We start from the raw sequence: 24,688 nt of genomic DNA, 5'->3' as shown, positions 1-24,688 counted from the left end.
AAATTAGGTTGAGCCAGTAGGCCGACTGCAGTGCTCCTCCACATAGTGGAGGACTCTTATTGTTTTTTTCCTAATTATTATAATTATAACTAAGCACTAAACCCACAAGGGTCATAAAGCACTGGGTTTCATTCTAAGAATTCACAAAGTTTGTTCCCCAAAGAAGAATGTGATTACATCTAGAAAATCTTCCATAAACATCCCTATTCACATCACTTCAACTACAGGAAAAAGAGCTGAGAATATACAACACTAAGTCAGACAAAGTTCTGACCCCAGCATATACGTACATTGATCTATCTGTCGACAACATCTGCAATAATCTCTCCAAATCTTTTGCCAAAACCAACATCAGGGTTGCTAGCCTATCCTCCAACACAACGAACATAGTTAAAAAGAAAACTGCAGCCAAAGAATATCATGGCAAGTGTTCACATACCATGAGGAGGATGTGATAAGTTTTACAGGATGTGATGTAACACCTCCATGGACCTGAACACAAGGCTTACAAGATGAATGAAGTGTTAAACCTGTATGGGTTATACAGGGCCTGGGAAAATTTGAGGCAATCAGGTTTGATGCAAGGAAGGGAAATTATTATTATTATTATAATCAAGGGGAAGCGCTAAACCCGTAGGATTATACAGCGCCTGGGGGGGGGGGGGAATGTGGAAGGCATTCAGGCTTAATTCGGGGAACTGGAGCACAGATCCAATTCCCTAAATCAAGAGTCCCTCACCAACATCAAGGAACCTTCCCTGAGGGAAAGGAAGGGAGAGACAGGTTAAATTCCTTGTATCAAAAGCCTCTCACTGGCACCCAAGAACCTCCATTGAGGTGAGGGGAAAAATAAAGATTTATTTATTCCTGGGAAATGCTAAACTGTAAGTGGTCATACATTATTATATTACAGAACCATATAGATCATACAACACTGCTTGTGAGAGTATGGTAGATCAGAGTAGAGTGGTTGTTTTTGGTTTAAGGTTCTGTTGATACACGAGCTAGGTAGCACTTACAAAGGGATTCTGGCAAATCAGTTAGATGAACTTGAGTTCTGAAAGTGGGAAGTGCAGTGGCTGCACTCTTTCATTTATATTGTAATATTTGCATACTTCTGCCAAGACAGTTATAAATTATTATTTTTTGTGTGACCCTACCATGATGAGAGATGATTTGTATGTTAGTATTCTATTGCAATTTATAACCATTTCAAATAGTATATGTATATAAAAATAGGAGAGAGCAGTAATTTTTTAATAAAATATTTACAATATTATACAACTTAGATTGTACAAAACCAGTCAATAACCATATGTTGAACATAAAAATGAACAAATATCTTATCCCGGTATTCTTCAGACATGGCCTACCCAATTAAAACATTTTATGAACAGTCAATAGAAACTTAACAAGAACAAGGTGTTCACAAAAATAATGAAAACATCAGAATCTAAGGCTATTACAAATATCAATTGCAAAATTTAACCACAAATTAACCTTTAAACAGTGGCATACCTGTAAATAAAAATTCCTGTGTGGGAGAAGATTTTTTGGAAAAAAAAAAAATCTGAACCAAATAAAACAAAATGAGTGGACTCTGATAAACCCTTATAATTTTATGGTATGTCAAATTTGGTGAATGATTGTTCATTGGCAACAGCGGCATAAATGCACTAGTAATATTTAAGTTTTACAATTTAATAACACTAAGATGTGATTTTTTTAATTGCTTTTAATGTTTAACACTATGTACACTAGTTTCTTATAACATTAGATCTGTTGAAAGATGTTTTAGCACTTCGAACATGGGGAAATGCTTAGCCTGACATTGCTCCACTTGGAATATACAATATATATGTAGGTTGGTAGACAGCAACCACCCAGGGAGGTACTACCGTCCTGCCAAGTGAGTGTAAAACGAAGCCTGTGATTGTTTTACATGATGGTAGGATTGCTGATGTCTTTTGTCTGTCTCATAAATATGCAAGATTACAGGCATGTCTTGCTACTTCTACTTACACTTAGGTCACACTACACATACATGTACACATTTATTTATACACACTCATCTGAGTTTTCTTTGATTTTATCTTAATAGTTCTTGGTCTTATTAATTTTCCTTTTATATCCATGGGGAAATGGAATAAGAATCTTTCCTCCGTAAGCCATGCGTGTTGTAAAAGTCAACTAAAATGCCGGGAACAATGGGCTAGTAACCCCTTTTCCTGTAAAGATTACTAAAAAGAATAAGAAGAAGAAAATTGTCAAAGTGGGAAGTCTGAATGTGCGTGGATGTTGTGCAGATGATAAGAAAGAGATGATTGTGGATGTTATGAATGAGAAGAAGCTGGATGTCCTGGCTTTAAGTGAAACAAAGCTGAAGGGGGTGGGAGAGTTTCAGTGGAGAGGAATAAATGGGATTAGGTCAGGGGTTTCAAATAGAGTTAGAGCTAAAGAAGGAGTAGCAATAATGTTGAAGGATAAGCTATGGCAGGAAAAGAGGGACTATAAATGTATTAATTCAAGGATTATGTGGAGTAAAATAAAGATTGGATGTGAAAAGTGGGTTATAATAAGCGTGTATGCACCTGGAGAAGAGAGAAGTGTAGAGGAGAGAGAGAGATTTTGGGAAATGTTGAGTGAATGCGTGGGGAGTTTTGAATCAAGTGTGAGAGTAATGGTGGTTGGAGATTTTAATGCTAAAGTGGGTAAAAATGTTATGGAGGGAGTAGTAGGTAAATTTGGGGTGCCAGGGGTAAATGTAAATGGGGAGCCTTTAATTGAGCTATGTGTAGAAAGAAATTTGGTAATAAGTAATACATATTTTATGAAAAAGAGGATAAATAAATATACAAGGTATGATGTAGCACGTAATGAAAGTAGTTTATTAGATTATGTATTGGTGGATAAAAGGTTGATGGGTAGGCTCCAGGATGTACATGTTTATAGAGGGGCAACTGATATATCGGATCATTATTTAGTTGTAGCTACAGTTAGAGTAAGAGGTAGATGGGAAAAGAGGAAGGTGGCAACAACAAGTAAGAGGGAGGTGAAAGTGTATAAACTAAGGGAGGAGGAAGTTCGGGTGAGATATAAGCGACTATTGGCAGAAAGGTGGGCTAGTGCAAAGATGAGTAGTGGGGGGGTTGAAGAGGGTTGGAATAGTTTTAAAAATGCAGTATTAGAATGTGGGGCAGAAGTTTGTGGTTATAGGAGGGTGGGGGCAGGAGGAAAGAGGAGTGATTGGTGGAATGATGAAGTAAAGGGTGTGATAAAAGAGAAAAAGGTAGCTTATGAGAGGTTTTTACAAAGCAGAAGTGTTATAAGAAGAGCAGAGTATATGGAGAGTAAAAGAAAGGTAAAGAGAGTGGTGAGAGAGTGCAAAAGGAGAGCAGATGATAGAGTGGGAGAGGCACTGTCAAGAAATTTTAATGAAAATAAGAAAAAATTTTGGAGTGAGTTAAACAAGTTAAGAAAGCCTAGGGAAAATATGGATTTGTCAGTTAAAAACAGAGTAGGGGAGTTAGTAGATGGGGAGATGGAGGTATTGGGTAGATGGCGAGAATATTTTGAGGAACTTTTAAATGTTAAGGAAGAAACAGAGGCAGTAATTTCATGCACTGGTCAGGGAGGTATACCATCTTTTAGGAGTGAAGAAGAGCAGAATGTAAGTGTGGGGGAGGTACGTGAGGCATTACGTAAAATGAAAGGGGGTAAAGCAGCTGGAACTGATGGGATCATGACAGAAATGTTAAAAGCAGGGGGGGATATAGTGTTGGAGTGGTTGGTACTTTTGTTTAATAAATGTATGAAAGAGGGGAAGGTACCTAGGGATTGGCAGAGAGCATGTATAGTCCCTTTATATAAAGGGAAAGGGGACAAAAGAGACTGTAAAAATTATAGAGGAATAAGCTTACTGAGTATACCAGGAAAAGTGTACGGTAGGGTTATAATTGAAAGAATTAGAGGTAAGACAGAATGTAGGATTGCGGATGAGCAAGGAGGTTTTAGAGTGGGTAGGGGATGTGTAGATCAGGTGTTTACATTGAAGCATATATGTGAACAGTATTTAGATAAAGATAGGGAAGTTTTTATTGCATTTATGGATTTAGAAAAGGCATATGATAGAGTGGATAGAGGAGCAATGTGGCAGATGTTGCAAGTATATGGAATAGGTGGTAAGTTATTAAATGCTGTAAAGAGTTTTTATGAGGATAGTGAGGCTCAGGTTAGGGTGTGTAGAAGAGAGGGAGACTACTTCCCGGTAAAAGTAGGTCTTAGACAGGGATGTGTAATGTCACCATGGTTGTTTAATATATTTATAGATGGGGTTGTAAAGGAAGTAAATGCTAGGGTGTTTGGGAGAGGGGTGGGATTAAATTATGGGGAATCAAATTCAAAATGGGAATTGACACAGTTACTTTTTGCTGATGATACTGTGCTTATGGGAGATTCTAAAGAAAAATTGCAAAGGTTAGTGGATGAGTTTGGGAATGTGTGTAAAGGTAGAAAGTTGAAAGTGAACATAGAAAAGAGTAAGGTGATGAGGGTGTCAAATGATTTAGATAAAGAAAAATTGGATATCAAATTGGGGAGGAGGAGTATGGAAGAAGTGAATGTTTTCAGATACTTGGGAGTTGACGTGTCGGCGGATGGATTTATGAAGGATGAGGTTAATCATAGAATTGATGAGGGAAAAAAGGTGAGTGGTGCGTTGAGGTATATGTGGAGTCAAAAAACGTTATCTATGGAGGCAAAGAAGGGAATGTATGAAAGTATAGTAGTACCAACACTCTTATATGGGTGTGAAGCTTGGGTGGTAAATGCAGCAGCGAGGAGACGGTTGGAGGCAGCGGAGATGTCCTGTTTAAGGGCAATGTGTGGTGTAAATATTATGCAGAAAATTCGGAGTGTGGAAATTAGGAGAAGGTGTGGAGTTAATAAAAGTATTAGTCAGAGGGCAGAAGAGGGGTTGTTGAGGTGGTTTGGTCATTTAGAGAGAATGGATCACAGTAGAATGACATGGAAAGCATATAAATCTATAGGGGAAGGAAGGCGGGGTAGGGGTCGTCCTCGAAAGGGTTGGAGAGAGGGGGTAAAGGAGGTTTTGTGGGTAAGGGGCTTGGACTTCCAGCAAGCGTGCGTGAGCGTGTTAGATAGGAGTGAATGGAGACGAATGGTACTTGGGACCTGACGATCTGTTGGAGTGTGAGCAGGGTAATATTTAGTGAAGGGATTCAGGGAAACCGGTTATTTTCATATAGTCGGACTTGAGTCCTGGAAATGGGAAGTACAATGCCTGCACTTTAAAGGAGTGGTTTGGGATATTGGCAGTTTGGAGGGATATGTTGTGTATCTTTATATGTTTATGCTTCTAGACTGTTGTATTCTGAGCACCTCTGCAAAAACAGTGATAATGTGCGAGTGTGGTGAAAGTGTTGAATGATGATGAAAGTATTTTCTTTTTGGGGATTTTCTTTCTTTTTTGGGTCACCCTGCCTCGGTGGGAGACGGCCGACTTGTTGAGAAAAAAAAAAAAAAAAAAAAAAAAAAATTTAAGGTATAATTGGGAGCAAGGGGCTAGTAACCCATTTTCCTTTACAAATTACTAAATTTAAAAAGAAAAACTTTTTCTTTTTAGGTCACTTTGCCTTGGCAGGATAAGGCCAGTTCGTTTGAAAAAAAAAAAAATAACTTTTTTAAATTTCTGTACTATCCTGGTCTACTAATGCTATGTACAAAGAATACATACAACATTACAGTGTAATACTCCTCAAAACATGGAAATAAGTCACACTGTTCAACTTTAAATATTGTGTGCATGCTATATGACTGAATTCCACTGTTAGTATCATGAAATTGGAATGAATAAATTATCTTCATGCTGCCTGCACACCCTGTTTGCTGGTGGTGGGAGCAACAGCTCTTGATTTCATTTTTTATATATGCTAGTTAGACGTACTAGTACACTGGACATGGTCATCTCCTGTGTAGTTAACCATGATGCACTGTGTGGACCCTCCTGGCCTTTAGATTTTTTCAAATGTATGAATAGATTGTAGAAGCCCCAGAGTGTTGTGATGGGGTCCAAAATATTAGCAGGTTGAGAGTTTTGAAGGTACAAAAACTTGTGCGTACTAGTACATTACACAGTTTTAAAGGTTAAACTGCAGTGTAAATATGGAATGAGAACAAAAATAAAATAACAATTTTAATCCTTAATTTTAGTTTATTTAGGTAGAATCATGGAAATATACATGTGAAATGTTGCCAATCTTAAATAAAACATAATGAATCACTTATAAAAAAATAATTTGACACTATTTTGGGCATTTTATATGCCATGCAGAAAATAAGTTTTGTTTAATGATTGGCCACACACCCCTCTTGATACCCTTTGAATAATGGGGCTACAAAACTATAGACCCACTATCACAATGAATGTTTGCCCATTCTTATTTTCTTGTTAGCTGACTGTCATATCCCTTCCCATTAGAATATGGCTGGAAACCAATCCTCCATATTCCTGTTTCTTGTGATAGCCAAACCACCATGGGTATTTCTTTGGCAAATATTTCAAGTCTTCGGAATAATAATAATAAAAAGCCCAGCCTATAACCTACAGTTATAATCAACAAATCATTATCATTCACCTGTTTCAGATATAAAGAAAAATACATAACATTTTTGAAAACAAAAACTTAGTTTTTTTAATTACTGAGATGAATGAAATATTAACTGATCATTAAACTAAATGCTCAGCCTAAGATTTCTTATAAATAGTTAATTGGAAAAAAAAGTGAAGTTTAAATACAAGTAAACGAATATTTTTATTAACATTTCATAACAAAATTCAGACGAGAGGTCAATACATCACACATCAATCACTATCACTGCTGCTGTCGCTGTTCTTGTTGCGGCGATCATGTCTCTCCTGAAATATATAAACTTTATTATCGATAATTAATATTGCAAGTATTGGATCTACAAAGTTACTGTTAATTTCTCTGTCATGTAACAATTATACCAATTCATACTTAGGTATGAGGGAGCAAGGGGCTAGTAACCCCTTCTCCTGTATATATTACTAAATGTAAAAGGAGAAACTTTCGTTTTTCCTTTTAGGCCACCCCGCCTCAGTGGGATATGGCCAGTGTGTTGAAAGAAAGAAGACTTAGGTATGAAATCTGTTGCACTGCAACAGTGTTAATTGCTTTTAATAACAGTGTATCAGTGTAACAGGAGTATTAGTTGGTTTATAAGCAAGAACTTCAGGAAATATTTTAAAAACAAACTATCCAGCATAATACAAATAATCTCTAAATACAGAATTAACACAAAATAAAGTTTGAAATATAGCAAACTGTTCTCTGCAATGCTAAGTGTTATCCCTTTTAATACTGAATGTATTCTTTTTTTTTTTTAACAGGATGGCCATCTCCCACTGAGGCAGGGTACACTCCCCCCCCCCCCCCAAAAAAAAAAAAACTATCACTCTTGCCAGAGGTACAGAGATATGACAGTCTAGATGTCACTCTCGAAGCAAATATCCCAAACCCCTCCTTTTAAATTGCAGGCATTGTACTTCCCACCTTTAAGACAAGTTCAGCTAACTGCTTTCCCTGAATTCCTTCACAAAATATTATCCTGCTCACGTAACCTAACATCTCTTCAAGTCCCAAAAACCATTCTTTTCCACCCACATATACCTGGAGGTTTTGCACACAAAACCTCCATCAGTGGAATAATGGTATTTCCAGGCTAACATCCTTATCAACCAATATTTTAACTGTATAATGCTTACACTGAGTTTCATGGGAAAACAGGTATGGAAGACCCTTTATGCTGGTGACATTACCATTTTGTCTTTGACTAAGTGTCACAATTGATATATCTATGAATATGTTTCCCACAAATGAGGTAATTATGAAAGAACTTGCAATCAATGTTACGAAACTTTAACAAGTCAGTGGAGAACATAAACACAGTCTGATAAGGCTGCCTTTATTAACAAAAACTAATAAAATACTTGAATTATATATTTTTATATTCATGGGGAGTCGTACCATGCCTGGAGAATAGGGGGTAATCAAACTTGATTCTTTGCACCATCAACACCCCACCAGCATCATGGCACCTCACTGAAGGGTGGAGCATTGCTTGAAATTGTTAGTATAATATAACTATTATTTTTTGCATTTTGTGGGGAACTTACCGAGAAGTTTTACACGTAGCTTATATATAATCCGTGATAACAGCATAGAAAATATCTCTTCAGGAGAATGTTGAAGATGTCTTAAAATATCTTGTACTATTATGATTTGATAACTCTGTTTGCAAAAACTCCCATGAAAAACACAAGATAACTCTAAAATTATATATTATCTAAATACCTTTGCAGGAATTGTGTATGGAAATGATTTGCCTGATAATTCAAGTCCATCTCTAAGCCTGGTTAAAGCTGTGGTGTTAAAATCCACCAGGGTTAACTTCTTCAAGGCAGCTTGTAGCACTTCTAGACCCTCGTCAATCTTCTTGTTTTTGACTGGAAGACAAATTGTAAAGGTAATATATAAGAGTGCATTTTATTTATAATCCCCATATTTCTAAGTTTACAAAACAGGTAAACTAATAAAAAAAATAATGCCACATCAAGAAATGATAGTTATTGGGAAATAACTGGGTGATGATTGACTCAGTGAAAGGGTTAAAGTTTAATGGAGGGACATTAAAGAACTATCATACTGAAAATAAAACTAGACTAATAATTCAGATAATCTGATGTCAGGGGTGAGATAAGTTAGCAGTATTGGCCAATTTTTGTAAACTGGTAATGGTGAAAAAGTTATCAATACTCTTAACATATGAATATTACACAAGTGCTAAAAATTAGTAAAATTAAAATGATTGTCAGTGTGACCTATATATTTGAATAACCCTCACCATCTCGCATGATTCTGGATCTACTGTTACTTAATTGAGCATAATAATGGTGAGGAAGTTGCTGGTTCTGAGCTATAAGAATTCTCTTAAAATAGGAAAACTATGTTCAATATTTATTTTTAAAGTGAAGTATCTGTATCAGCAAAAAAAAGCTTGGTATTGTCCTATCCCTATTTGATGTATAAAATATAGAAACAATGTATAAATTCATTAATTACCTATTGTACTCTATAAACAATTGTTAAATCTACTAACCAAGAATGTCAATCCAGGAGCTATAAACAAGACCCTTAGAATGAGGTGTGCAATTAGAACGAGTCTCCAAAATTTCAAGGAGTTTGCTCAGATCATCTGCATTACTAGTTTTCCTTGCTTTGTCTAGGATGTTTCGGAACATTAAGGGTGCTGAGCTCTCGGAGAGGTGTTTCTTGTATATCTGCAAACCAAAATAAGTGAGACTATATAGATGATATACAAGAGAGTAAAGTTTCTGATCTATCATTACCACTACGATAAGCATGTGCTGAAGATATATATTTTTTTTTTTTTTATCTACGATGGACTATTATCACATCACTCAGTTGACAGCTAAGAGATGGGACAGAGCTAAAACTCATAACAAATCGATTATTTCATTGTATGACATTTTCCAATTTTTTTTTTTTTTTTTTTAACAAGTCGGCTGTCTCCCACCGAGGCAGGGTGACCCAAAAAATAAAGAAAATCCCCAAAAAGAAAATACTTTCATCATCATTCAACACACTCACACATTATCACTGTTTTTGCAGAGGTGCTCAGAATACAACAGTTTAGAAGCATACACATATAAAGATACACAACATATCCCTCCAAACTGCCAATATCCCAAAACCCTTCTTTAAAGTGCAGGCATTGTACTTCCCAGGACTCAAGTCCGACTATATGAAAATAACCGGTTTCCCTGAATCCCTTCACTAAATATTACCCTGCTCACACTCCAACAGATCGTCAGGTCCCAAGTACCATTCGTCTCCATTCACTCCTATCTAACACGCTCACGCACGTTTGCTGGAAGTCCAAGCTCCTTGCCCACAAAACCTCCTTTACCCCCTCTCCAACCCTTTCGAGGACGACCCCTACCCCGCCTTCCTTCCCCTATAGATTTATATGCTTTCCATGTCATTCTACTTTGATCCATTCTCTCTAAATGACCAAACCACCTCAACAACCCCTCTTCTGCCCTCTGACTAATGCTTTTATTAACTCCACACCTTTTCCTAATTTCCACACTCCGAATTTTCTGCATAATATTTACACCACACATTGCCCTTAAACAGGACATCTCCACTGCCTCCAACCGTCTCCTCGCTGCTGCATTTACCACCCAAGCTGCACACCCATATAAGAGTGTTGGTACTACTATACTTTCATACATTTCATTCTTTACCTCCATAGATAACGTTTTTTGACTCCACATGTACCTCAACGCACCACTCGCCTTTTTTCCCTCATCAATTCTATGATTAACCTCATCCTTCATAAATCCATCCGCCGACACGTCAACTCCCAAGTATCTGAAAACATTCACTTCTTCCATACTACTCCTCCCCAATTTGATATCCAATTTTTCTTTATCTAAATCATTTGATACCCTCATCACCTTACTCTTTTCTATGTTCACTTTCAACTTTCTACCTTTACACACATTCCCAAACTCATCCACTAACCTTTGCAATTTTTCTTTAGAATCTCCCATAAGCACAGTATCATCAGCAAAAAGTAACTCTCAATTCCCATTTTGAATTTGATTCCTCATAATTTAGTCCCACCCCTCTCCCGAACACCCTAGCATTTACTTCCTTTACAACCCCATCTATAAATATATTAAACAACCATGGTGACATTACACATCCCTGTCTAAGACCTACTTTTACCGGGAAGTAGTCTCCCTCTCTTCTATACACCATAACCTGAGCCTCACTATCCTCATAAAAACTCTTTACAGCATTTAATAACTTACCACCTATTCCATATACTTGCAACATCTGCCACATTGCTCCTCTATCCACTCTATCATATGCCTTTTCTAAATCCATAAATGCAATAAAAACTTCCCTACCTTTATCTAAATACTGTTCACATACATGTATATGCTTCAATGTAAACACTTGATCTACACACCCCCTACCCACTCTGAAACCTCCTTGCTCATCCACAATCCTACATTCTGTCTTACCTCTAATTCTTTCAATTATAACCCTACCGTACACTTTTCCTGGTATACTCAGTAAACTTATTCCTCTATAATTTTTACAGTCTCTTTTGTCCCCTTTCCCTTTATATAAAGTGACTATACATGCTCTCTGCCAATCCCTAGGTACCTTCCCCTCTTTCATACATTTATTAAACAAAAGTACCAACCACTCCAACACTATATCCCCCCTGCTTTTAACATTTCTGTCATGATCCCATCAGTTCCAGCTGCTTTACCCCCTTTCATTCTACGTAATGCCTCACGTACCTCCCCCACACTTACATTCTGCTCTTCTTCACTCCTAAAAGATGGTATACCTCCCTGACCAGTGCATGAAATTACTGCCTCTCTTTCTTCCTTAACATTTAAAAGTTCCTCAAAATATTCTCGCCATCTACCTAATACCTCCATCTCCCAACTCCCCTACTCTGTTTTTAACTGACAAATCCATACTTTCCCTAGGCTTTCTTAACTTGTTTAACTCACTCCAAAATTTATTCTTATTTTCATTAAAATTTCTTGACAGTGCCTCTCCCACTCTATCATCATTATATTATTCATGTTAAGAGCTAAACCCATGTGCAAGACATGGTGGAGGCTTAATCCACAGAGATGCATTTCCTATTTACATTTGTCTGGTCATTTTCATATATTCCAATTAACAACCAATGTAGTAAGGCCATGAAAACAAGTTAAAAGGTTACAATCATTCACTAGTCATAGGAACAACTTATAAGCCAGAATAGTCCCTCCATTCCTTATGAAATGGCAAACATGAAAGGCTACCTAAGTACACAAATCTAAGAAATCTAGCAAAATGAACAAGCACAATAAATTCCACTAGTAAAGAATGATAAGATTACAAATAAGTGAACTCTTATGGAAAAGAGGATCGTCTAACAAAAGACAGGATTTTCAAATTTACTGTACTGTACATACACAAAGTCAGCAAATGTACATGTTTCTATACACTATAATGCAAACGATTAAAAAGTTCGAGTTTATAGTTCACATTCTTGAGAAATCTAAAGAATTTGCTGACCATAGCTCTTTTAAGGCATGGTACAAAAAAATATTGAATGGCTTCTACTCTGTAGTAACCACTGACTATGTGAATTAATATTGCTTTCCCTAACATAAGACTATATTGGTGCTGCCCTTTTTCATATAAATATTTTTAAATTCATAATTATTTAAACTGTTCATTGTTATATGTCAACTATATTATGAACAACACTGGTAATTAGTTACAGTGCAATCCTTTACTCAACTAAGAGACCATTATATTTACCTCTTCCGCTTCATCGTAACGCTTGTTAGAGAAGTAGTGCATCCACACACAGTTTGCAGGATAAAGCAGACCTCGAGAGGCATACTCCTCAGAGATAGTGATTACTGCAAATATCATAAGTGTTGTATTAATACATTCCTAACTTTTCTAATGTGCAGCATCACTGTAAATATAATGGATGATGAGACATCTCAAACTCTTTTAACCTTTGGAGTGTTGGTCCCTTAGTGCTACGGCTCTGAAGCCTAGGTCGGTCCCGTAGTTCTACGCCATCAGCTCAGCTCACTCAGATAAACTATGAGCAGTAAATTGGGCTTGGATATGAGAGAATGGGTCTATGTGGTAAGTATGCACCATATAAAAAAATTCCTGTAGCAAGACGTGCATAATGGAAAAAGTCTTTTTGGTACAAAACAGCGACTTAGGGGTGTATTTTTGTGTGTTTTTTATTGTTGTATTATTCGTTTCTTGGTCTCATTTGATAGCATGGAAGATAAATTACAAAAATAGTGATGATTTTGATTGGTTTCAGGATGGAAAGTAGCTTCAAACGCAGCTCAAATTAGCAGAAATGATTGATTTTTGCCGGTATTCAGAGTACACAAATTAAGTCACTTGTCCAATATATGCACAGGTGGACAGTCTAATGCAGATCCACAAATGCACTGACAATATTTATAAAATTTTTACAATGACAACGTAGTCTGCATAACAGTAAATTAATTATTTTTGTGTGAATAACAATTCAAAATGGAAAACAAGTGTAATAAAGAGGAGGCCTGAGAACGTGACTAATGAGCAGGGTAAATGTTTTAATGCCAGGAATGTCTACACTGTTTATTCTGGACCCTGTTTTGAAACTGGCAATTTTTTAATTTTTCATGAAATTAGCCAAATTACAGATTTCTGATCACTTTATTGGGTAGCTGAATCAGGTAAATGGGTGGTTTCTTGTACTTAATCAACAGAAAGAATACTAGTGAAATAACTAAGAGCTTGGTCAACAGAACACCGGAATTGGCCGAAAATAGAGCTCAAAGTGGGTGAAATCACTGGTGTGTAAATACAGTCTTCTGCACCATTTATAACATTTCTGGTATATTTTTAAATGTTTATACAGTAGTTTAATGCATATTGAAATAAACAGAAAAAAGGAAATTGGCTGCAATATACATTATTTAGGTATAAATACTGGTCAGAGAGCCCGTTGTAAGTCCGAGGCATCAGTAAACGAGTACATCGCTAAGTGAGGAGAGGCTGCATCACCGAGACAACTAACTATGCGAGAGCATAATTCCACAAGTTTTCCATCAAATTTTGTACTTTTAGTTTCATTACCTTTGGAAAAGATTCTCTATTGTAAGGAATTTTTCTCCGAATCGGAGAGCAAGTTTCAAATCAGGGGTTCTGACCTTCGACAGGTTAATGTGCATTATGCATTGGTAATACATGTATTATCTAATAATTAGTACAGTACATATATATTTAGTTGTAGCTACAGTTAGAGTAAGAGGTTGATGGGACAAAAGGAAAATGGCAACAGCAAGTAAGAGTGAGGTGAAAGTGTTGAATGATGATGGAAGTATTTAGTTTTGGGGATTTTCTTTCTTTTTGGGTCACCCTGCCTCGGTGAGAGATGGCAGACTTGTCGGGAAAAAAAAAAATTATTATGAGCAAACCAATGGCAGAATGTTTTCTGATGAGGATATATTCCTACTGCACAAAGAATTCACATGTAAAATTTATGGTGAAATAACACTCCTAAACACATCCTCGTATTTCAAGGTGGATCTTTCTTTTATTTGCAAATCTAGTATAACTACAAGACTCATTAGCAAGTATTTAAAGTGAGGATGGTAATTCCTTACAGCAAGAGATATTTTTGGAGCAAATTATCAATGGGCTAAACATAGCAAACAAGAATGCAGAAAACTCCAAGAATTTCTAAAGCAATACTGTGAGTCTCCAGTAAACAAAGGAGTTGCACTCCAAACTCAGAACAGATTTTTCTGTATTACTCATTCCTGAAAAGCACTGAACCTTTATGGTATTTTCCTACAGAAAACGCTGGTATAATGAATGGATGTGTGTCACATTCATAAATATAGACTGTCATTTGTGAAGCAATTTAATTTTAATTCTTCTGGACCTTACAAGTAAGTGTGGATGCCTGTAGCTCATGCATTCATAATTTGGGACCACCTGTTTGCTTACCTTTGGGTAAAAACTGAGGACTGTCTTCCATGATGCCTATTATTCCACCTCTTGGGAAATGTATACCAAGGGACTCTAGTTCATGAGTGCGAGCAGACTGAATCTGGATTAGCAGGTTCTCCAAAAACTCTTCTGTGCGCCCTGACACTTTGTACGCTAAACACAGCAAGTTGTCAAATTTAATCTGCTTCTTCATAATCTGTATAAAGTAACAATTTTAGCGAGACTAAAATTTAAAATTTAAGTACGTAAATGAATATCTAAAATTGCAGTGAAACTTTGCAGAGCTGATGTCTGTATAGCCCTTATGGTTTAGTGCTTCTTTTTAATTATAATAATAATGCATGGCTGATGTACCAATAGCCAATAATTTCTGAAGGACAAGGAATAATACCCTGACTGGAACAATACACAAACAACATTCATATAGGAGAATGAAACTTATGACAATGTTTTGGTCTGACTTTGACCATTAACCAGTCACATAACTAGTTAATTGTCCAAGTTGGACCAAAACAGCATCACAAGTTTTATTCTTCCATCTACAGATTATTTGTGCAATAATTTCTGAACTGCAATTCTTTAACTTCTGGTAATTACAATTAAAAAAAAAAGTACAGAAATGGTATCGATGGCCTACAGTGGGGAGGGACCTGAGGGTCTGCTGTGTGGAGGGACCCGAGAGTTTGCTGTCTGGAGACGAAGTAATGGTGTACTGCCTCGCTTGTGCTGTTTTATGCTCGAACCAACAACATGAAGCTCAGTGATAATTATTGCAATTCACTGAAGATGACCTCTAATAACACTAATGTTTTCCAGGGATTTTTAGAAGCATTCAGAGAAATGTCATAATGAGTATCAAGCAAAAAACAGTAATTATTAAATGTGTTGAGTCAAGTGTGTACTAATCACACAGAAGTTTAATGTTAAAGTACAATATTCAAAAAGTTGATGCCTTCATTTACTTTGTCATGGCATTAAGACTATAACCAGATATGCTTCAAAATTAGGAAAAAAAAAAAAAAGATATGCTGGTTCTTTATCCTCTATGCCAACATATCTCAGGAGAGAAACTGATAGAATTCGGAAGAATTAATTGAAAACATAAGAGCATGTAGTATTCTAAGTTGACTCACTAAAAACACACTTTACTTCAGAAGAACCAGAGAATACATAACATACAAAATACTCAGAGAAACTGATGAATGGACAGGGAAAGGATGCTTGTTTCCATTCAAAGATTTAACACAAAATTAATTTTTTTGCTTGCTAAAAATGCATGTATGAAAAAACTTCTACCATACTGTTGTTATTATTAAAGAGCCCTTAAGAGGCAACTTAAGTACTGCACTTAAAGACAGCCAAAACATTTTACTCTTAATACGGCACATCAGTTCGTGTAAAAAACTAACCAGGACATAGTTAGACAAATTGATATGTTAACAAGCAAGCAATTTAAAAATTAATCAGAGAACAACTTACATCATTCATGTATTTTTCCAAAAATATAACACTCTCTACATCACCATTTTTGGCCAGATTAGTCACCAAAAACTTTAAAATTCTTAAATGAGGGTAGGTACCACTCGACAACATCTCTCTTGCTAGACTGGCAGCTTCTCCAAATCGGCTGTCTTGGACAAGGCCCTCAATTAACTTCGAGCGATCATCTATATTTAACTGCCCACCAGACAACTGAATCCTGTAAATATTAAAAAAAAGAAAAAAACAAATTAGTTTATTATATATGAATCTGTATAGTTACCACATTGTTCTCTCAGGAGACTACCCTTTTATCAGGAATATACATGTGCACAGTAGGGCACTGCTTTACAGCGTTTCGTCTTACAGCATTCCGCTAATACGGCAATTTCAAATTATGACCAAAATTTGCTATATGGCAAGCAGTCTTTCAAATATGGCACGCCCCACCCGGTTTGTTTACATTCTCTGTGAGCACATCTCTATTATGTCTGGAAATTTTCCAAAAATTTCAAGTGTTTCAAAGTTATTGCATATTTTACATGTACGTACTCTGATAATTATACTTATGTTTTTTTTTTTTTTTTTTTTTTCAACAAGTCGGCCGTCTCCCACCGAGGCAGGGTGACCCAAAAAAGAAAGAAAATCCCCTGTACGTAAATATGCTTAAACACTGCTGGCATGCAGGTACACGTTAAAATCACTAAGAGTATCTCTACTCTTCGCACCATATTAATAATAATACAGTGGAACCTCGGCTTATGAAAGCCCCATCATGTGAATTTTTCAGGATACAAAGTCATTCGGTCGATTTTTCGCTTCTGGATACGAAAGAACTTTCAGAATGCAAACTCTCCCCTCAAGGGAGGTTCCTTAAATAAATAAAATATTTATTTCCTTGCAAAGGTTACAAAGTGTGTTTTTTTTTTTTCAACAAGTCGGCCATCTCCCACCGAGGCAGGGTGACCCAAAAAGAAAATACTTTCATCATCATTCAACACTTTCACCTCACTCACACATAATCACTGTCTGCAGAGGTGCCCAGATACAAAAGTTTAGAAGCATATATAACATACCCCTCCAAACTGCCAATATCCCAAACCCCTCCTTTAACCCTTTCAGGGTCCAAGGCCCAAATCTGGAGTCACGCACCAGTGTCCAAGAATTTTCAAAAAAAAAATTTGTTATTTTTTCTTATGAAATCGTAGAGAATCTTTTTGTGAAGGTAATAAAACAAAAAGTACGAAATTTGGTGGAAAATTGACGAAATTATGCTCTCGCGAATTTTGATGTGTCAGCGATATTTACGAATCGGCTATTTTGCCGACTTTGACTCCCATTTTAGGCCAATTACATTATTCCAAACAACCAAATTCTTAGCTATTTCACTAGTATTACTTCTATTCTATCGATTGAGCACAAGAAATCGCCAAGTCAACTGTTTCAACTACAAAATAAAGTGATCGGAAATTGTTAATTTGGCCAATTTAACACAAAGTTCAAAATATTCCAATTTCAAAATAGGGTCCAGAATGAACAATGTAGGCATTCCTTGCACTAAACTAACATTTCCTCTGTTCATTAGTTATGTTTTGAGGCTTTACAAATAAATTCCATTTTGATTTTTTATTCACATAATGAATTTTTATTCACACCAAAAAATAGAAGATTTACTGTTATGCAATACTGTAATAATTGTATAAATATCATCACCATATTTGTGAATGTATATTAGACCCACCAGCTGATGTGTATTAGACGTGTGAGGTCGTTTGTTTACTCTTGAATATCGGCAAAAATTTAACATTTCCGCTACTTTGAGCTCAGTTTCAAGCCATTTCCAATGCTAAAACCAATCAAAATCATCTCTATTTCTGTAATATGTCTTCCATTCTATCAAATGAGACCAAGAAATCGCAAATACAACTATACAAAACATACGAAAAAACACTGCAAAGTTGCTGTTTTAATCGAAAAATCATGATTTCATTTTTTTCTCTCATTATACACAGTGTGCTGCAGGATCTGTTTTATGTGGTGCACACATACCACATAGATGTATTCTCTCATATCTAGGCCCAAATGTACCACTCACAGTTTATCAGAGTGAGCTGAGCTCATGGCGTAGATCTACGGTTTGGACCCTGAACGTAAAGCCGTAGATCTACGGGACGGACCCTGAAAGGGTTAAAGTGCAGGCACTGTACTTCCCATTACCAGTATTCAAGTCTGGCTATATACAAATAACCGGTTTCCCTGAATCCCTTCACTAAATATTACCCTGTTCACACTCCAAAAGCTCGTCAGGTCCCAAACACCATTCGTCTACATTCACTCCTATCTAACACGCTCACACTTGCTTGCTGGAAGTCCAAGCTCCTCACCCACAAAACCTCCTTTACCCCCTCCTTCCAACATTTTCGAGGACGACCCCTCCCTGCCTTCCTTCCCCTACAGATTTATATGCTCTCCAAGTCATTCTACTTTGATCCATTCTCTCTAAATGACCAAAACACCCAAGAACCCCTCTTCAGCCCTCTGACTAATACTGTGTGTGTTTACATACCATAATATGATTGGAGCAAAGAAAGCCACTAATCATGTCGAGGCATTTCAGGCAGACTTAACCTAATACTAATAGACTACTTAAGTCTAAACAAGTGAAAAGTGTACTAGTAGTGGTTACCAATGTTTTGCTGATGGTGGCACCAACTACTGGCAGCCTTTTGATCAAGGGAATTGGATCTGTGCTCCAGTTTCCTAAATTAATAATACAGTGGTACCTTGAATTTCGAACAGCTCCCAACTTGAACAATTATGTAAGTGCATTTTTATAAGTGCGTTTGTAAGTGTATTTTTGGGGTTCTGAAATGAACTAATCTAATTTACATTTTTCCTCGTGGGAACAAATTCTTTCGGTAACAGCACTCAAACAGCCTTCTGGAACAAATTAAGGCTGAAATTTGAGGTACCACTGTAATTATTATTATAATAATAATACATACATACTACAACTAATAATAATGATACATATAATAATAATGCAAAGGGCTAGTAACCCCTTCTCTTGTATACATTACTAAATTTAGAAAGAAACTTTCGTTTTTCTTTTTGGGGCACTGCCTCGGTGGGAAACGGCTGATTTGTTAAAAAAAAAAAAAAAAATAATAATAATAATAATAATAACAAGTGAGCTTCAGAACACCACCACAAGATGGCAGGCTCAGAACCACAACAACACATGCATACTCGCGGTGGAAGGAATTCTCGTGTTTTCCTGACGTTTCATGCAGTTATTTCGCCAAATTTCTTTTTTCTAACTATGGATCCTAAGAAAGCAAGTGCAAAGGACAGTGCTGAGGAGAAAATAAGGATGATGGCTATGGAAGTAAAGCTTGAAATCATAGAAAAACAAAAACGAGGTGTGAGGGTAGCGTACTAGCGTAGCACTTTTACGATGTGCACAATACTAAAGCAGGAGTCTACAAAGGCTATAGCACCAGCAAACTGTAGCAGTTAAGTTCAGTAATAAGGTGTAGCAGTAAGAGCGTAGCAATAAGTGATAGCATCTCTTCTCCACCGTGAACCTCAGCAAAAAATATTTAGGAGTTCTGGTTAGCAGTAACCTGAAACCAAGACAACGGTGCATAAGTGTTCACAATAAAGCTAACAGAATCCTTGGCTTCATATCAAGAAGCATAAATAATAGAAATCCACAGGTTGTTCTTCAACTGTATATATCCTTGATTAGGCCTCATTTAGATTATGCTGCACAGTTCTGGTATTACAACATGGATATAAATGCACTGGAAAATGTACAGAGGAGGATGACAAAGTTGATCCCATGTATCAGAAATCTTCCCTATGAGGATAGACTGAGGGCCCTGAATCTGCACTCTCTAGAAAGGCATAGAATTAGGAGGAATATGACTGAAGTGTATAAATGGAAAACAGGAATAAAGGGGATGTAAATAGTGTGCTAAAAATATCTAGCCTACACAGAACTTGCAGCAATGGTTTTAAGCTGGAAAAATTCAGATTCAGGAAGGATATAGGAAAGCACTGGTTTGGTAATGGAGTTGTGGATGAGTGGAACAAACTCCCAAGTGCTGTCATAGAAGCTAAGACGTTGTGTAGTTTGAAAATAGGTTAGATAAACACATGAGTGGGTGTGAGTTGGACCTGACTAGCTGGTGCTACTGGGTCAGAAGCTGTGCTGTGGAGGTGACCTGACTGGGTGGGCCATTGGTCTAAGCCAGGGGTTGACATGGACCTGCCCTGCATGGGCCAGTAGGCCTGCTGCAATATTCCTTCTTTCTTATGTTCTTAAGCATCTCTTCTCCACCATCAACCTCCGCAAGCATCTCTTCTCCACCATCAACCTCCGCAAGCATCTCTTCTCCACCATCAACCTCCGCAAGCATCTCTTCTCCACCATCAACCTCCGCAAGCATCTCTTCTCCACCATCAACCTCTGCAAGCATCTCTTCTCCACCATCAACCTCTGCAAGCATCTCTTCTCCACCATCAACCTCTGCAAGCATCTCTTCTCCAAGGTAAATTTTGTAGTACTACATACACCAGTTTATTTCTTTACATTATGTTTTCCTGATGAAAACGTGGCGATCTAATGAAGTTAGCCTTCACAAACACTAGAGGAGGGATTCTCTAACCTACCTCCCACACGACTTTCTACAAAAACAGTGGACCCCCGGATATCGACCAAATTGGATTTCGGCCACTTTTTTGGACGAAATTCTATCCTAGATTTTGGCTGCAACTCGGAAATCGGCTGTATTGGACAAGTTCACCCGCCACTCAGCCGTGTTCATGAGTCAGTCTGGCTGTCTCTGGGTGAGAGAGCAACACTGCTCATTCAGCCAAACATTTTGTTAAAATCCATTGTTTTTTGTGGTTGTTTATTGAGTGCGACTGTGAAATAAGCCACCATGGGCCCAAAGAAAGTTCCTAGTACCAGCCCTTTTACCAAAGCGAGAAACACGACAGAATTCAGGAAAGAAATTGTAGCAAAGTACGAAAGTGGTGTACATGTGTTCCAGCTAGCCAGGACGTATGGGAAGTCAAAATCAACAATCACCTCCATCCTGGCAAAGAAAGTAGAAATCAAGGAAGCTAATGTTGCGAAAGGGGTAAATATGCTAACGAAACAAAGATCGCCAATAATCAAAGATGTGGAGAAGTTATTGTTGGTGTGGATCAACGATAAACAGTGAGAGATAGTGTTGTGGAGTCGATCATTTGTGAAAAGGCAAGGCAGTTGCATGCAGATCTCGTGAATAAAATGCCTGGAACAAATGCTGTTAGTGAATTTAAGGCCAGCAAAGTCTGGTTTGACAGCTTTAAGAAGCGTAGTGGCATATACAGTGTCGTAAAGCATGGTGAGGCTGCAAGTTCAGACAAACGTGTGGCTGAAGAATTCATTCATGAATTCAAGGAATACGTAGAGGCTGAAGGATTTGTCCCCCAACAAGTGTTCAAGTGTGATGAAACATGCGTCTTTTGGAAGAAAATGCTAAAGAGGACCTACATCACGCAGGAGGAAAAAGTACTGACAGGACACAAGCCTATGAAGGTTAGGCTTACTCTTTATTCTGTAGTAATGTTAGTGGGAATTTCAAAGTGAAGCCTTTACTGGTGTATCACACAGAAAATCTTAGTGTGTTCAAGAAAAAAATATCAAGAGTAAATTGTGTGTTGTGGAAAGCTAATAATAAGGCATGGGTCACAAGACAAATTTCCATGGACTGGGCCTATGAAGTGTTTGACCCGAGTGTGAACAAATACCTCCAGAAAAATAAATTGCCACTCAAGTGCCACCTGGTACTGGACAATGCTCCTGCTCATCCTCCAAACTTAGTAGACCAATTGTCTATGGGAGTTAATTTTTATAACAGTGAAATTCTTGCCTCCTAACACCACTCCTCTCATCTAGCCCATGGACCAGCAGGTCATTTCTAACTTCAAAAAACTACAAGAAAGCAATGTTTCAAAGGTGCTTTGAAGTGACCTTGGACACTGACTTGACCCTAAGAGAGTTCTGGAGGAATCACTTCAATATCCTCTATTGCATAAGCCTTATAGGTAAGGCTTGGTAGGAAGTGACTTCCAGAACTTTGAACTCTGCTTGGAGAAAACTGTGGCCAGAATGTGTCCTCAAGGGTTTTGAAGGGTTTGAGGCTGACCCTGACCCTGTCGACCCTCTGCCTGTTGTGGAAAGTATCGCATCTTTGGGGAAAGTCCATGGGGTTGAAGGTGAGTGGCGAGGATGTGGAAGAGTTGGTGGAGGACCACAGTGAAGAGCTAACTACTGAAGAGCTGCAAGACCTTCATCTGCAACAGCAACAGACCACAGCTGATGAAATTGCTTCAGAGGAGTAGGAGGAGGAGGAGAAAGAGGAAAAGAGGGAAGAATGTGCCTTCTTCAGTGATTTAGGATGTGTGTGCAAAGTGGAGCGAGTTGCAAAGTTTTGTGGAGAAATGTCATCCTGACCAAACTCAAACAAGCTATATCTGCAACATGTTCAGTGATAAAACCTTGTCTCACTTCAGGCAAATCTTAAAGAGATGCCAGAAACAGACCTCTCTGGACAATTTTTTTGTGTGACAAGGGTGCAGTGACTCCCAAGCTGGTCCTAGTACCAGTAAAAGACAAAGAAGGAAAATAACCCCAGATAGGGACTTGATACCTGAAGTCCTTATGGAGGGGGATTCCCCTTCCATACAATAACCCCAAAACTTTGCCTTCTCCAATATGCCAAAAAGGGTCTTCAATAAGGGTATGTAATGTTCATTTATCATTAAAATTTGTGTTCTGTATTTATTTCTCATTGTTTTGTGTATGTAAAACTATGGTTAATCTTCAAAAAATTTATTTTTTGTTAATATTTTTGGGCGTTTGGAACAGATTAATTGTATTTACATTAATTCTTAAGGGAAATATTACTTCGGCTTTTGGCCTTTTCGGATTTAGGCCGACCTTCTGAAACGGATAACGGCCGAAATCAGAGGTCCCACTGTAAATATCTTCCAAGGTATGATATAGCACGTAATGAAAGTAGTTTGTTAGAATATGCATTCGTGGATAAAAGGTCGATGGGTAGGCTTCAAGATGTACATGTTTATAGAGGGGCAACGGATATATCGGATCATTGTTTAGTTGTAGCTACAGTTAGAGGTAGATGGGACAAAAGGAAAATGGCAACAGCAAGTAAGAGAGGTGAAACAGTATAACCGAGGGAGGAGGAAGTTAGGGTGAGACATAAGCAACTATTGGCAGAAAGGTGGGCTAATGCAAGTATGAATAGTAGTCGGGTAAACGAGGGTTTGGATAGTTTTAAAAATGCAGCATTAGAATGTGGAGCAGAAGTTTGTGGCTATAGGAGGAAGGAGGAGTGATTGGTGGAATGATGAAGTAAAAAGTGTGATAAAAGAGAAAAAGGTAGCTTATGAGAGGTTTTTACAAAGCAGAAGTGTTATAAAAAGAGCAGAGTATATGGAGAGTAAAAGAAAGGTGAAGAAAGTGGTGACAATAAGAGTGGAAAATGAGAGCAGATGAAAGAGTGGGAGAGGCACTGGCAAGAAATTTTGCTGAAAATAAGGAAAAAATATGGAGTGAGAAACACGTTAAGAAAGCCTAGGGAACGAATGGATTTGTCAGTTAAAAACAGAGTAGGGGAGTTAGTAGATGAGGAGCTGGAGATATTTGGTAGATGGCAGAATATTTTGAACTTTTAAATCTTTCTTTCTTTCAACACACCGGCCGTATCCCACCGAGGCGGGGTGGCCCAAAAGGAAAAACGAAAGTTTCTCCTTTTACATTTAGTAATATATACAGGAGAAGAGGTTACTAGCCCCTTGCTCCCGGCATTTTAGTTGCCTCCTACAACACGCATGGCTTACGGAGGAAGAATTCTGTTCCACTTCCCCATGGAGATAAGAGGAAATAAACAAGAATAAGAACTAGAAAGAAAATAGAAGAAAACCCAGAGGGGTGTGTATATATGTGCTTGTACATGTATGTGTAGTGTGACCTAAGTGTAAGTAGAAGTAGCAAGACGTACCTGAAATCTTGCATGTTCATGAGACAGAAAAAAGGACACCAGCAATCCTACCATCATGTAAAACAATTACAGGCTTTCGTTTTACACTCACTTGGCAGGACGGTAGTACCTCCCTGGGCTTTTAAATGTCGATGATAAAAGGGAGGCGGTAATTTCATGCACTGGCCAGGGAGGTATAACATCTTTTAGGAGTGAAGAAGAGCACGATGTGAGTGTGGGGGAGGTGTGGGAGGCATTACATAGAATGAAAGGGAGTAAAGCAGCAAGAACTGACGGGATAATGACAAATGTTAAAAGCTGGGAAGAATATTGTGTTGGAGTGGTTGATATTTTTGTTTAATAAATGTATGAAAGAGGGGAAGGTACCTAGGGATTGGCAAAGAGCATGTATAGTTCCTTTATATAAAGGGAAGGGGACAAAAGAGATTGTAAAAATTATAG

The 24,688-nt window shown here is 37.6% G+C and overlaps 1 protein-coding gene and 1 long non-coding RNA gene across 3 annotated transcripts in view; one reads left to right on the top strand and one right to left on the bottom strand.

Moving 5' to 3' along the window:
• The window catches only part of LOC138854168 (uncharacterized), an 87,394-nt gene that overhangs the window by 17,183 nt on the left and 45,523 nt on the right, over nt 1-24,688 (top strand). The window contains exon 2 of the long non-coding RNA XR_011393392.1: nt 8,405-8,568. This is a non-coding gene — a long non-coding RNA (uncharacterized lncRNA). The remainder of the gene's footprint in view (nt 1-8,404; nt 8,569-24,688) is intronic.
• The window catches only part of bsf (bicoid stability factor), a 64,007-nt gene continuing 45,531 nt past the window's right edge, over nt 6,213-24,688 (bottom strand). Inside the window, exons 20-25 of one of the 2 annotated variants that reach the window (XM_070095666.1) lie at nt 16,167-16,386; nt 14,685-14,883; nt 12,471-12,574; nt 9,202-9,382; nt 8,397-8,548; nt 6,213-6,951 (exon numbers count right to left, since the gene is read on the bottom strand). In XM_070095666.1, the coding sequence (XP_069951767.1) occupies nt 6,877-6,951; nt 8,397-8,548; nt 9,202-9,382; nt 12,471-12,574; nt 14,685-14,883; nt 16,167-16,386 (931 nt within the window). In that variant the 3' untranslated portion in view covers nt 6,213-6,876. The remainder of the gene's footprint in view (nt 6,952-8,396; nt 8,549-9,201; nt 9,383-12,470; nt 12,575-14,684; nt 14,884-16,166; nt 16,387-24,688) is intronic. The other variant, XM_070095667.1, reaches the window with a different exon arrangement.

The sequence above is a fragment of the Cherax quadricarinatus genome, chromosome 51 (assembly GCF_038502225.1).
Source record: "Cherax quadricarinatus isolate ZL_2023a chromosome 51, ASM3850222v1, whole genome shotgun sequence".
NCBI classification, from domain to species: domain Eukaryota; kingdom Metazoa; phylum Arthropoda; class Malacostraca; order Decapoda; family Parastacidae; genus Cherax; species Cherax quadricarinatus.
Note: the sequence above shows the minus strand (reverse complement) of the source record. Positions and strands in the feature narration are given on the sequence as shown.